This window comes from Schistocerca nitens, chromosome 1, assembly GCF_023898315.1.
Source record: "Schistocerca nitens isolate TAMUIC-IGC-003100 chromosome 1, iqSchNite1.1, whole genome shotgun sequence".
Classification (NCBI taxonomy): Eukaryota; Metazoa; Arthropoda; class Insecta; order Orthoptera; family Acrididae; genus Schistocerca; species Schistocerca nitens.
This window is the reverse complement of record NC_064614.1, coordinates 252,141,349-252,156,984: the sequence shown is the minus strand read 5'-3', so window position 1 is coordinate 252,156,984 and position 15,636 is coordinate 252,141,349. Positions and strand designations below refer to the sequence as shown.

The 15,636-nt window shown below is 43.4% G+C and overlaps 1 protein-coding gene across 2 annotated transcripts in view; it reads right to left on the bottom strand.

The window, feature by feature from the left end:
- The window catches only part of LOC126247339 (beta-arrestin-1), a 553,332-nt gene that overhangs the window by 310,558 nt on the left and 227,138 nt on the right, over positions 1–15,636 (bottom strand). For both annotated transcript variants that reach the window (XM_049948472.1, XM_049948471.1), the window contains exon 2: positions 10,255–10,382. In XM_049948472.1, the coding sequence (XP_049804429.1) occupies positions 10,255–10,289 (35 nt within the window). In that variant the 5' untranslated portion in view covers positions 10,290–10,382. The remainder of the gene's footprint in view (positions 1–10,254; positions 10,383–15,636) is intronic.

Genomic DNA, 15,636 nt, shown 5'->3' with positions numbered 1-15,636 from the left:
CATTAAACTAGCGTACGGCTGACCAACAGAAAGACTGATCCGGACTTTCAGCAGATTTGGTGCCGACTTGATCATTTTCACTGCGAACATCAATTTATGGATCATCGTGCTATCAGCATTTTACACAATTTGCCTGGCGCATTTACGCGGAAAAGTAAAGTAAGGTGAACTGTACACACAGAACTTTATGATTACTCAAGATATACCGCCCACTCATTTACAAATGAATTACTTTATTTTCAAATAAAAATATGTTTCCAAGTACACAATTAGTACGTTTCAGCGTGTCACTAGTAACACCAAAAACGTTCACTAATGCGTATCGCATGCGGACGTATCTTTCCGAATGTAATGTGTCAAAGCTCCGGAAATATGATGCTCAGATACAGCTGCAAATTATTTACAAATCTTTTCATTAGATTACATTGCCGCGGAAAAGTACTGGTGTCACAATTTTAGAGCTCATAATGAAACAAGCACTTGCATGCAAGATAAAAACTAACGAGAGGAGTGACTTAACGAATCTCTTCCACAAGTGGGACGTAGTTTTAGCGAAGAAGCTATTCTGGAATCTCCAAGAGACTTCCATGCAATCTGCGGGAAACTTTTTAAGTGACCACTTAGGAGCCTAACGTAATTGATAATCCTGCTCTCTTCCCATTGTGAAGGATGTTGGAACTGCTTAGAAATTACACAAAGGCTTTGTAAAAATGATGAGCAATATTTATTGAGATCGTGTATATTGTCCGAATGTTATGGGAAATAGCGTTTCAAACTTGGGAATAAATTGTAGGTACTGAAATAGTCACCAAGAAACATTCATTACGTATTACTGTAACTGATGCAACCCCACTTACAACGCAGTAACGCTGAGGCCGAACGTTTCAAATAGATTATCCACAAATTCCATAAACAATATTTCATGACTGTACAGAAGTGAAAACAAATTCGAAATTCAAACATCTCGGGGATTATGAAGCTGCTTCTGTTCTATTTGATCTTTTTATTATACGATCATACCCGGTTTAGTGGCACTTGTAAAACCAATTCAGTCACGCCGTGACGAATATAGCTTACAGGCTGATGGAAAATGAGTGCCTGACCGGCATTACTCCATAAAAGGCAATGAATAGGGGCTTCCTCTTACGCCTTGGCCTGGCGCCTTTTATTTTACGAAACTTTTGGAACAGAAGAAATACAACTTTGACAAACTGACAGGCTTCATAGCTGTCAACCTGTTTATATTAGGATGTGAAATTTGTTGGTGGGAACTTGCCTTATGAGGCCGTGTCATATCTAAACAACTTTGCCTGTGCCATGAACGAATACTTTGTTGCTCGCTTCTAAGGGCGAAGAGAGGGCAACCAATCACGGGTGAACTAATGTAACAGTGAAACACCACCACGTACCGCCGCGCCGCCGCCGCCCACGTACAGCAGAGAGAGAGAGAGAGAGAGAGAGAGAGAGAGAGAGAGAGAGAGAGGGGGGGGGGGGGGGGGGCAGCGTGTGCAACCAAACCTTGGCCTTTCTCTGACCTTTGAACCATCCGATCAGTTATAGGGTGATAGGAGTACATCGTATAAAACAGCGCACCCGAACTCGTGTAAGTTAACTTCCGGACTGCATTAACCTAAATCGAAGTGTTGGTAGTAATTAGAAATCACATATTTTAATCCGATTTAGTTTACCAGTCACCGATTTTTTGTTCTTTACAACAACATTTTCGTCCTTACGCACATACAAAAAATTAAAGAAATCACAAATTAGAAGCAGACTGAGCGCTCTGAATCGCGTAACATCGGAACATGTTCTGCGGAACCGGGAAGTACCGCCGGAAGAGGAAAGCAGCGTAACGACGTCAGAGATACGTGTTGACGACTGACGGTCGGAGGAGATACAGGACTCCAAGAAGTAACAGGAGTAGAGTTCAACCGAAGAGAGTTCACACGTAAGAATAAAGCGAGACTGAAGTATTCAGAAGAGAGAGTTTCTTACATTTTACTGGAACTGTCACATTCATCACGGTAAAACCAGAATTCTCAAAAACTTTCTTTCGTATTTTCTGCAAATCACACGAAATAGAATTCAATAAGACGCTTATCACGACTTCAAACAACCGCAAGACACAAACGGATCGTCTTGTTTGCGCTCTCATACAGCCCAGTTGATCGATGTTCACAAATATACATTATAATTATATAGTCACACATGCGTCGGCATTGCAACGGAACTTCTTTGAAATACTCTTGCGACATTATACGTAAGGCATTATACATAAGAGATGGGTGTAGCTAAAGACATCTGTACAAACTTGTGAAGTTTGACTAACTACAAATAGCTCAAGACGACATTGCTGTGATGGAAAAAATTACGTTCTTTCATCCGGACAAAATTATTAAGGAACAAAGTTACTCATCCACTGCCCACGATGCAATCGCTTTCAGATTAACATGATCTTCATACATTCCTCGAGTCGCAGAAACTCCTCGGGACATTGCACAACTAGACGTCTATCAACAAATAAGAGTAATACCGTTCCCAAAACTAACACCACGTTGAATATATTTACTTGGTTCGTGCATACACTATCAATATTAATTAGAGGAATGGAAATGGCATTTCCGACATCAGTATTAAATACATAAAATGCATTCAACACCCGTGGTCGGCAGCTGGCCCCTGGGACTGGAATTCGAACCGAGCGGCGTTGCGCACTGCATCCTAAATGTGCACAGCTAACTGGCAACTTTAATATTTATGAAGTAGTTATTTTTTTCGAGCTACGTAACCCTGGAACAATTCTGCGCATCGCATAAACTCAGCGCGAATGCGTTTAAAATATCATTTGCGTACTGTTGAAGTCTAGCGACTATGCGCTGTTGACAGTAATATCCATACAGATGGCGTCTAATAATCTTGCTTTACCAACAAAGAATATTAGACTAGCGTAACGACGGTACAAAGTTAGTATACTCTTATTACGAGACAGGAGTTTATAAACATATTGTTTATTTGTAAATAAATGTTAGGTTATAATGGGCTGCTGAAACGGAAAAAATAGTTGCAGAAGAAGCGAAGGCTTCACCGACTAAATGCATCTGTTACCTAAACAGTTTAAACTTCTGTGTAAAAGTCTACTGCGATTTACAAACTTCTGTAGCTCATCTAATTCGGACTGGTAGATGCCGTACCACGCACGTTCATTCCAGCTATTTGTAAGTAGGTGGAAACCTTTCACTCTGCAAGTAAAATGTTCGCTGTAACGAAACTCAAAGAGAGAAATTAATAGATCATTGTGGTGTGCATCGGTTTCCATACCCGTATAACGCCGCCGAATGGTATCCATCACATACAATAAATTAATCTACAAGCTACGTCCAGTGCGAGGATAAACCCTCTTGTATTATGTAAGAAACAGCCGCCGCTGATTTCCAACTGCGTGTTGAGGAGTGCTAATAACCGGCTGTCGAGTGTTCCACAATGGCCGAAAAGGAACAGTAGGTATTCTACGTCTCTAACAAAGCTCACAAAGTCGTTACTACAGGCAGCTCACTGACGTATACAATGTTGTTGTTGTTCTTCAGTCCTGAGACTGGTTTGATGCAAGCTTCATCTCCCAGTACCTACTGCAACCCACATCCTTCTGAATCTGCTTAATGTATTCATCTCTTGGTTTCCCTCTACGATTTTTACCCTCCACGCTGCCCTCCAATGCTAAATTTGTGATCCCTTGATGCCTCAAAACATGTCCCACCAAACCGATCCCTTCTTCTAGTCAAGTTGTGCCACAAACCTATCCCCAATCCTATTCAATACCTCCTCGTTAGTTACGTGATCTACCCATCTAATCTTCAGCATTCTTCTGTAGCACCACATTTCGAAAGCTTCTATTCTCTTCTTGTCCAAACTATTTATCGTCCATGGTTCACTTCCATACATGGCTACACTCCATACAAATACTTTCAGAAACGACGTCCTGACACTTAAATCTATACTCAATGTTAACAAATTTCTCTTCTTCAGAAACGATTTCCTTGCCATTGCCATTCTACATTTTATATCCTCTCTACTTCGACCATCAGTTACTTTGCTCCCCAAATAGCAAAACTCCTTTACTACTTTAAGTGTCTCATTTCCTAATCTAATTCCTTCAGCATCACCCGACTTAATTCGACTACATTCCATTATCCTCGTTTTGCTTTGTTGATGTTCATCTTATACCCTCCTTTCAAGACACTGTCCATTCCATTCAACTGCTCTTCCAAGTCCTTTGCTGTCTCTGGCAGAATTACAATGTCATCGGCGAACCTCAAAGTTTTTATTTCTTCTCCCTGGATTTAATACGTACTCCAAATTTTTCTTTCGTTCCTTTACTGCTTGCTCAATATACAGATTGAATAACATCGGGGAGAGGCTACAACCCTGTCTCACTCCTTTCCCAACCACTGCTTCCCTTTCATGCCCCTCGACTCTTATAACTGCCATCTGGTTTCTGTACAAATTGTAAATAGCCTTTCGCTCCCTGTATTTTACCCCTGCCATCTTTAGAATTTGAAAGAGAGTATTCCAGTCAACATTGTCAAAAGCTTTCTCTAAATCTACAAATTCTAGAAACGTAGGTTTGCCTTTCCTTAATCTTTCTTCTAAGATAAGGCTTAAGGTCAGTATTGCCTCACGTGTTCCAATATTTCTACGGAATCCAAACTGATCTTCCCCGAGGTCGACTTTTACCAGTTTTTCCATTCGTCTGTAAAGAATTCGCGTTAGTATTTTGCAGCTGTGAGTTATTAAACTGATAGTTCGGTAATTTTCACATCTGTCAACACCTGCTTTCTTTGGGATTGGAATTATTATATTCTTCTTGAAGTCTGAGGGTATTTCGCCTGTCTCGTACATCTTGCTCACCAGATGGTAGAGTTTTGTCATGACTGGCTCTCCCAAGGCCATCAGTAATTCTAATGGAATGTTGTCTACTCCCGGGGCCTTGTTTCGACTCAGGTCTTTCAGTGCTCTGTCAAACTCTTCACGCAGTATCGTGTCTCCCATTTCATCTTCATCTACATCCTCTTCCATTTCCATAATATTGTCCTCAAGTACATCGTCCTTGTATAGACCATGTATATACTCCTTCCACCTTTCTGCTTTTCCTTCTTTGCTTAGAACTGGGTTGCCATCTGAGCTCTTGATATTCATACAAGTGGTTCTCTTCTCTCCAAAGGTCTCTTTAATTTTCCTGTAGGCAGTATCTATCTTGCCCCTAGTGAGACAGGCCTCTACATCCTTACATTTGTCCTCTAGCCATCCCTGCTTAGCCATTTTGCACTTCGTGTCGATCTCATTTTTGAGACGTTTGTATTCCTTTTTGCCTGCTTCATTTACTGCATTTTTATATTTTCTCCTTTCATCAATTAAATTCAATATTTCTTCTGTGTACCCAAGGATTGCTACTAGCCCTCGTCTTTTTACTTACTTGATGCTCTGCTGCCTTAATTACTTCATCCCTAAGACAAGACCACGAAAATCAACGTTGACTTCATACACGAGTTCGGCGTTTCATTTGGCACTGCACACTATCCTGTACACCGTATCCTGAAGTACAGGAAAGTTTGATGTCAGCGGATATTCATTTCTCTGATTAAACACTGCTGTATACCTATGGGGTGCCCTTTAACATTCAGATTGAGTTTTGTTACTGTCTGAATTCCGTCCTTCGGGGTAACTGAAAAAATAAATGGGGTAAGGGAGGTGGGGGGCGGGCTCAAGATTCCACTCCCTCAAATAAACATTATGGATGAACACAGCAACCGGTTGAAGTAGCAACCAATAATCTTTTTTCGTGGACAGTGGAATGCCCGTTTCCACGCTGTACTAAAATCTGAAGGATAAGAGTACGCTTTGTGAATTTCCTTTTTTTTAAAATACATCTCTGAAACTTGTTTCATTTTAGGCTGCACGTGGCGTAGGTTCCATAGCGTCCCCATTAATACTTCCTAGGAAACAGTTATTAAAACACAGCATTCACTCACTCAAGAGTGGTACCTGCTGTCACTGCGCTTTCAAACTTAGAACAGAATGCTGTTCCACAGCGAAACCATCAGATGATCGGCATTCATTCAGAGGTAACATATTAATTCAGTGCAAAACACCACTACATAATGTGTGCAATGGTAACCATGAAGACCACTTCAAGCGAGTATCCAGATACTTTCTGTAACCTAGTACACAATGAAGTACACTCGTGTTCACAGCTTATCACTTCTTACAAACAGGATGCTTGAAGCGTTACAGAACGAAGATACGATGAACCAAAACACAGTTTGCATACAATGCAGTCCAAAATATGTACTTACACAAGTTTGGAAACCAAAAATACACATTTCAGAATAAAAGCTTTAAAATACCTCGTAAAACACAATACAATGTTAGGGGATATGTTTATTCGCAGCTGTCACACATACTTAGCCATGACGTGATATGCTCCGTGATGCGGGTTAAGACCTCCCATTTCAGAGAAAAGCTATGTGGAGAGCTGTAAGATGTCTATGTTTTATGGCGACCGAAGGGCTGTAGTTTATTTTCGTGAAGCATCCTAAGCAGGACATAGGATTCAGATAGGGAGACATCGATGGCCATCCCATGCGGTGGTTATCTTCACCTACGAAAGTCCATACACCAGTACACTCGATGCGGACGGGTGTTGTCGATGATGAATAGTACACCTCGACCACTTAAACCTCTTGAAAATCTTACGTGTGGTTGGAGTGCCACATTTCTAAACGTGAACACTAGTGAGAGTTTTACCTGTAAAAAGTTCATTCCTCCATTCATTCACAGTTCACTACTGAGGAGTCGGCAACATCGATGTTTGTGTATTCAATGACGTCTGGCAGATCCCAACTGCTCTGAGGCTTCCACACTTTTTTTACTTAAAACTGCTACTTTTGAGGCAGCTGTATACTCTATGGATGTTTATCTTGCAGATATCGTTAAACTTCGTCACGCAGCGCTAGTCGATCTTTCACCTATCCACAATAAACACAACCACGAAACGTCACTTAGCAGCCAGAAGTGTGTGTATGATCTACAGAGCCCTAGGTTGAACCGGTGGTACGGGCTCTACCACAGGAAATTATGTGACAACTCTTAACAATAGCATTTTAGAGAAATTTCGAATCAAAATCCTTAATGCTGCATTAAAAATTTTATTTCACTGATTAAAAAGATTAGTTTGTCACTTTCGTTTTTAAATTCCTCTGCTTTATAGCAATTAGTTTGTATTTTAAGGTGGTCGATAATAAAAGATCACATGACCAAGTATATAAAAGCATCTAATTACAGTGTTAGCTTTAATTTGTTGTTATATTGCTGTTATTCACCTACCACGACGGATACAGCCGTTACAGTGCTGCAGAGCGGATATAGGAAAATTTGTTATTTCCATTTGAAGCTTAATTTCCCGCTGCAACACTTATGGAAGCCGCGTTACCTTGCTATGACGTCATGTGTCTAATCTGTCAGCCGCTGTGGATCTGAAGACATCTTGTACGAGTCCTGCACTATTTCGTTAATGAATATAGATATCTGAAAATGGTTTTTCGCAGCTTCAAGACTCAAGAATCGGCGTCTGATGACAGCATGGAAAAATATTTGTATACCGGACTGGATAAAGTGAGGACTGGAATAAATCAGCATTCCGCGAAATAGAACTCTGTTCGAACTGCCACAGTTTCATTACCCTTCTGTTATATGTTTTAACGACTTTAGCCAACTGAACTGCCATACCTTTGACCCAACGCTACTGGGAATTTCATGAGTAGGAGTGCTTGCTTTTGAGAAGTGAATGCTTACTTCATTCGTGTTAGCTATCAGCTGAATAATTCTGCCGAATAATCCCGCATAAAATAACTACGCCTTCGTCTTTTATGATAAGGGGGCACGCAAGATATTATTAAAGCTAAGACCATTTTTTATTTCGAATTTTTGTGGTTCCGTCTACTGGACTGGAGCCTGAACGACCCGCGGGTAAATATGGCCCTGTTTGTAGCACATCCATCGCGGCTGAGGGTGCGACCTGAGCTGGCCTGCTTGAGCGCCCCCCAACGATTCTTACCCAGCAAAATAGTTCCCAATAGCATTTTTGTGGCGATACGTTGTATGAACAACAGAAGACAACATTCCGGAGACAGTCAAAATATAGCGTTATTCCGAAGTATTTCCACGGTTTCAGAAGACGACTGCGCGAAATTTGTATGACGTGGATGAAAATTACACGTATCAGTGGATCTCTCTACGTTTCGATTCGTAACACACATTGTGGTCTACTTGCTCTGTGGGCAGTCAGAAGATGTACACTCCTGGAAATGGAAAAAAGAACACATTGACACCGGTGTGTCAGACCCACCATACTTGCTCCGGACACTGCGAGAGGGCTGTACAAGCAATGATCACACGAACGGCACAGCGGAAACACCAGGAACCGCGGTGTTGGCCGTCGAATGGCGCTAGCTGCGCAGCATTTGTGCACCGCCGCCGTCAGTGTCAGCCAGTTTGCCGTGGCATACGGAGCTCCATCGCAGTCTTTAACACTGGTAGCATGCCGCGACAGCGTGGACGTGAACCGTATGTGCAGTTGACGGACTTTGAGCGAGGGCGTATAGTGGGCATGCGGGAGGCCGGGTGGACGTACCGCCGAATTGCTCAACACGTGGGGCGTGAGGTCTCCACAGTACATCGATGTTGTCGCCAGTGGTCGGCGGAAGGTGCACGTGCCCGTCGACCTGGGACCGGACCGCAGCGACGCACGGATACATGCCAAGACCGTAGGATCCTACGCAGTGCCGTAGGGGACCGCACCGCCACTTCCCAGCAAATTAGGGACACTGTTGCTCCTGGGGTATCGGCGAGGACCATTCGCAACCGTCTCCATGAAGCTGGGCTACGGTCCCGCACACCGTTAGGCCGTCTTCCGCTCACGCCCCAACATCGTGCAGCCCGCCTCCAGTGGTGTCGCGACAGGCGTGAATGGAGGGACGAATGGAGACGTGTCGTCTTCAGCGATGAGAGTCGCTTCTGCCTTGGTGCCAATGATGGTCGTATGCGTGTTTGGCGCCGTGCAGGTGAGCGCCACAATCAGGACTGCATACGACCGAGGCACACAGGGCCAACACCCGGCATCATGGTGTGGGGAGCGATCTCCTACACTGGCCGTACACCACTGGTGATCGTCGAGGGGACACTGAATAGTGCACGGTACATCCAAACCGTCATCGAACCCATCGTTCTACCATTCCTAGACCGGCAAGGGAACTTGCTGTTCCAACAGGACAATGCACGTCCGCATGTATCCCGTGCCACCCAACGTGCTCTAGAAGGTGTAAGTCAACTACCCTGGCCAGCAAGATCTCCGGATCTGTCCCCCATTGAGCATGTTTGGGACTGGATGAAGCGTCGTCTCACGCGATCTGCACGTCCAGCACGAACGCTGGTCCAACTGAGGCGCCAGGTGGAAATGGCATGGCAAGCCGTTCCACAGGACTACATCCAGCATCTCTACGATCGTCTCCATGGGAGAATATCAGCCTGCATTGCTGCGAAAGGTGGATATACACTGTACTAGTGCCGACATTGTGCATGCTCTGTTGCCTGTGTCAATGTGCCTGTGGTTCTGTCAGTGTGATCATGTGATGTATCTGACCCCAGGAATGTGTCAATAAAGTTTCCCCTTCCTGGGACAATGAATTCACGGTGTTCTTATTTCAATTTCCAGGAGTGTAGATAATCATTCGTTCCGTACTGTCATATCGAATTAGTTCGCGCCTACATATAGGCAACCAAATGAACAGATATCCAAAGCGGGCTAATGTCGGTGTCGTACGGGGCAATTCGTGTCAGGAACTCCAATGAATTGTAAACACATATATACGTTTGGTGCGTCATTAAAGGTGCCCATACTGCGCACCTTTGAACTACAGCTTCAAGTGATGATCTAAGCACTGATATGTCTTTTAGTTTTCACGCAGTCTCCGCCTGACACTCTGGAGGTACTTGTGAATAATGCTCTACTATAATCACTGAAGCATGTCGGGTTTAATTTATCACTTTTCACAATCACATACTTTTCACAAGGAGGGGACTACCTTTTTACATAGTTTGCGCAAAGCTAGATTGCAGGGCACGTCTTTATCGTTTAGAATGGCTGTTCTTTTGCTCCCCAATGTCGTTAATTTTTGGACACGGCCGCGCCTCGGTACTTACCTGGTGGCCTGCCTTTTGCTGGAAGGGTCGTCCATGTCCGGACTGCCGGACGGCGCGTGCTGCGAGCGCGCGGGCGCCGTGGGAGACCGGGGGAGTCCCGGGGCTGTGGGCTGCCCCTCCACAACGACCTGCAACAAGCAGCACATCGTAACCAAGTGTCAATCCGCGCTCCGCTCGGCTGTATCTATACTGGGTGGAAGAGGGATACGTACAGATATTGTGATAACTAGTACCTTACTATGTACCCATTCCAATGTGTCAGTTGCTTTTATCTGCGTCTAACAATCTTCCCACAAATACATCTCAATTTATTACCTGTCATAACTGCGCCACGAAATGGATTACGCAAGCCAGTTGAGGTATAGCGCCATATACCGATCCTGCCTTGGAGGCGGTTGAATGGGAGATGTGTCTCAGAGTTGGATAGTGACAGATGGTGACGCGAGACTGCACGCGCACGTAGTTTATGTATCAGCCGATAGAGGACAATATTGGAAAGGGGGACTGTGATGTTAGTTTCGATTGTGCCCACTAGTGTGCACTAAAGTAATAGAATGTTTTTCATAAACTGTTCTAGTATTTTCATAAATTATTATTATGTCTTTTTGTGTATGTAAAATGTTATAAATGTGTTTTAGCAGTATGAATGATGCGTGAGTGTGGATTAATGTTAATATGAAGATAATTGTTTAACGAGTTGTGTAGTAGAATTTAATGTGGGAACATTTCGAGGAAGTATGGATATGGACAAAGGGGATTTTTGTAGAATAAATTTGTAAAGTAAGTTTATGGCAAAGGGACAGTTAATTCAGGTATAAATAACAATAGTAAATAACTTTATGCATAAACAAAACTTCATATTAGATATTTACGTCGGAAAAAAGTGCAGTCGTTAGGTTTACTATTTTGCGATTGGTTATTTATGAAAAGCGCGGATTGACGCGGGAGAGTGTTGTTTTGCTATTGGCTGCTGAGTAAACTGACCAATGATAGAGCAATATTCTTCGCGCGCCTCTCTTTGCTGGTAGAGAAGACAGAGTATTATACAGAGGAGTGGGAGCCTAGCCATGGAACAGTTCGGACGTGTGTAGTAGTAGTTCCGATGGAAACCATAAGTTGCCCGATCTAGCAGTGTTTCATACATCAAAAGTGTGGTAAAGTGACGGCATAATTATTCCTATGGGCGTGTAGAAATTTCGGAATTTTAAGTGAATTTTGTGACGAGAAAAAATGTATATTCCGCGTGGCGTACTGAGCAGGTCGGTGGCTAAAAACTGTGACTGCATTAGGTACCGACAGACTTAATATTTGGCGAGCATTCTCAATCAAAAACAATCCGTATTTTTGCAGCTAATACGTTTTCGGGAAATGCAACACCATGAACTTGCTAACGTGAGTGAAAGGGATTGTGAGTGACTCTGTTAAGACTAGCACGGGCTTGGCAGTGATACTTGTTCAACTATGTTTCAGAATATATTAATTGAGGACAAAATTTCCAACCTTTCATTTCGTGTGAAAATTTTCTCCCGAAACGTAGATTAGTGACTTTAATTGCAGCCTGGTTCACGTCGAAGTACAGTACGTTTCACACGACTTCCCTACTGATGATATGCTGAGACAAGGTTCACAGGTAGGTGCAGGTCCGTCGTAAAGGGACGGGAACAACCGCGATACCATTAATAACAGTTTAGACTATTCGTTTTCCTTCCACGCGTCCACACTTCAGTACCTGACATACTGCCCAGAGGAAAATGAGCATAATGGCTTGTGCGAGTCACGCGTACTTAGAGGCACTACAAAGACATACCATAAGTAAAAGCTACAATTACTTGTCTGCAAGTGAAATAAACACTTATACAACCATGTTCAGTACACTGTCCTCAGTCTTCAACAAAAGTAACTAAACTTATACCCATAACACCCTGCATAATAGAAAACTCTGAATGATAAAGATATAAGAGGCGAAAGAATGTTAATAACTCATTACATGAGTTTTCTCTATAACCAACGTTTTATAATATGTTCTGCTTCTGATCTTTATGTGGTTTTGGTATCCATATTGGACAAAGCAAATGTCAAAACAAACGCTTATTTGCTTATGGATAGAAACTAATGTCGTTTCTTAAAAATATAACAAACATTTCACATGTACTTTTGAGAAATTGTCAGAAAATTTTCCTGATGAACTGATGTCTTGTCTTCTACTCTTGTGGAAGCCGTGAAATAAAGGACTCTCAATGCAACAAATATAGTAAGTCACTGAAGAACTGCGGTTCTGTCGCTTGTAAAGAGAAAGAGCCGTCAATACGTGGTATCAAACTGTTTTGTTTCAACTGGGCAAATATAAAAACTGCAGCCATCACTTTAGAATCTAGAACTTCGAAGAAATTGTGTTAGCTGAACTAGTACATATTTAATAACAATACAAGTCGTTCAACTGTTAAAATCAGTGCTTCATTTTAAATGAGAAAAGTTCTCGGTCGCACTTCGCATAGTGCATAATGAACTATTTTTTACCCTTCATGTGACTTAGATGTTTGTTTCAAACCATAACATAGGAGAGAGAGAGAGATAGATAGAGAGAGAAAGAGAGAGAGAGAGAGAGAGAGAGAGAGAGAGAGAGGCGTGCACATCTTTGTGTGCAAAATAGCGGTTTTCAAATCCTCAACTGTTTTACGCAAATGAAATCTACAAATCAGATGTTCTGGTTTCCAATTTAGTTAGCACGATGGCAGTTTCCCTTCCATTAAATATAGGAGGCGGGCAACTTCTTATTCAGAGTCAAGTTTCTACTTTTGGGGTGCAAAAAAGTCATTCCGTTCTAAGTAACAGAAAACCAAGACGAAACCTGAAAACCCATGCAACTTACAAACGCGGGTCAGCGTTTACAAGGCAGCGAAAATCTGATGTACAAGAATAAATCGGGTAGCTATAACCTAATTTCCAAAAACAGTATTGGTATCTCTCTGAGGAATCACAGTGGTATTACGAAATTGGTTTCGAGATGAGTATTTGGGAGCCCCATGCCAGTGTAGGGGTAGTGTACTAGCTAAACGCCCTCAAAGAACATGGATATCCCGCGGTCAAAACTTGTCCTACCAAGCAAAGCTGTCCTAAACCCCAAGGTTGATTTGAGCACCGCAATTCTCTGCTAGGTGCAGTCCAATTGGCAGTAGTGTGTTCCTTCCTTACTCCAAATAGGGAATTTAAAGTCCTGATAGTTATTGAGAACCTACTGTTACACTGAAGAGACGAAGAAACTGGTACACCTACCTAATATTGTGTAAGGCCCCAGTGAGCACGCAGAAGTTCCGCAACACAACATGGCAAGGACGCGACCAATGTCTGTATTGCTGGAGGGAAATGATACCATGAATCCTTCAGGGCTGTCCATAAATCCGTAGAACTACGAGGGGGTGGAGCTCTCTTCTGAACAGCACAGTGCAAGTCATCCCAGATACGCTCACTAATGTTCATGTCTGAGGCGTTTGGTGGCCAGCGGAAGTGTTTAAACTTAGAAGAATGTTACTTGAGCCACTCTGTAATAATTCTGAACGTGTGAGGTGTCTCATTGTCCTGCTGAAATTGCCCATGACCGTCGGAATGCGCAATGGACATAAATGGATGTAGGTGATCAGACAAGATGCTTATGTACGTGTCACCTATTAGAGTCGTATCTAGAAGTATCAGGGGTCCCATATCACTCCAACTGAACACGCCCCACACCATAACAGAGCCTTCACCAGCTTGAACAGTCCCCTGCCGACATGCAGGGCCCATGGATTCATAACGTCTCCACAATCAACATGTCCATCCTCTCGATACAATTCGAAGCGAGAGTCGTATGATCAGGCAACATGTTTCCAGTCACCAACAGTCGAATGTCGCTGTTGACGTGCCTAGGCGAGACGTAAAGCTTCGTGTCGTGCAGTCATCAAGGGTACATGAGTGGTCGGCTCCGAAAGCCCATACAGATGGTGTCGTTGAATGGCTCGCACGCTGACTCTTGTTAATTGCCCAGCATCGAAATCTGCAGCTATTTGTGGAAGGGTCGCAAATGGTTCAAACGGCTCTGAGCACTATGGGACTTAACATCTGTGGTCATCAGTCCCCTAGAACTTAGAACTACTTAAACCTAACTAACCTAAGGACAGCACACACATCCATGCCCGAGGCAGGATTCCAACCTGCGACCGTAGCGGTCACGCGGTTTCAGACTGTAGCGTCTAGAACCGCACGGTCACACCGACCGGTGAAGGGTTGCACTTCTGCCATGTTGAACGATTCTCTCCAGTCGTCTTTGGTCCTGTTCTTGCAGAAACTTTTTCCGGCCGCAGCGATGTTGGAGATTTGATGGCTTACCGAATTTATGATGTTCACGGTAAACTCGTGAAATACTCGTACGGGAAAATCCCCACTTCATCACTACCTCTGAGTTTCTGTGTCCCATCACTTGTGCGCCAACTATAACACCACGTCCAAAGTCACTTAAATCTTGATAACCTGGCACTGCAGCAGCAGTAACTGATCTAACAACTGCGCCAGACACTTGTTATCTTATATAAGCGTTGACGACCACAGCGCCGCATTCTGCCTGTTCACATATCTGTATTTGAATACGCATGCCTATACCAGTTTCTTTGGTACTTCACTGTAAATGTAAACTGATGGAAGCAATCTAAATCTAAAAATGATGTCTACTGAAATTTCGCACCAGTCGCATGGGAGTGGCGCTAATAGCGTCAGTATGAGGATGCAAATCAGGTTCGCTCTAAGTACACGTTGGAACGGTCGTGAGCGTTAGTTACTTTTGACACAGGACTGGGTGAGTTGATATTAAACAGAGTGCATTTAAGGGGACGAAGACGCCATTATCAACACCTCATCAGTTTGAATGAGGTCATGTAATAGGACTACGAGAAGCTGGATGTTCCGTCAGTAATATTGTAGGAAGACGTGACAAGACTGTAGCTACTGTACATTATTTCTGGCAGCAGTGGTCACGAGAAAGTATAGTCGCAAAAAAGACCGGGCTTTGGACGGCCAGGTGGCACTACTGACAGTGACGACAGTCGTGTTCGGTGCATGGCTCCGGCGCATCGTCTTGCAACTGCAGCAGCAATTGGCACCAGAATAGCGACGAGCTGGTACAAATCCATTACTTGAGGGATAGCTCCAAGCCAGAGGCCCTGTAGGACACATTCCACTGACCGCAAACCACCGCTGTTTTCGACTTCGGTGGTGTCAGGCGAGAGCTCATTGGAGAGCAGGTTGCAGGTTAACTGCATTTTTTGATGAAATCTTGTTCTGCTTTAGTGCCAGTGATGGCCGTGAGTAGGTTAGGAGGAGGAGTTGAAGGCCTGTGAACAACCTGTATGCGTG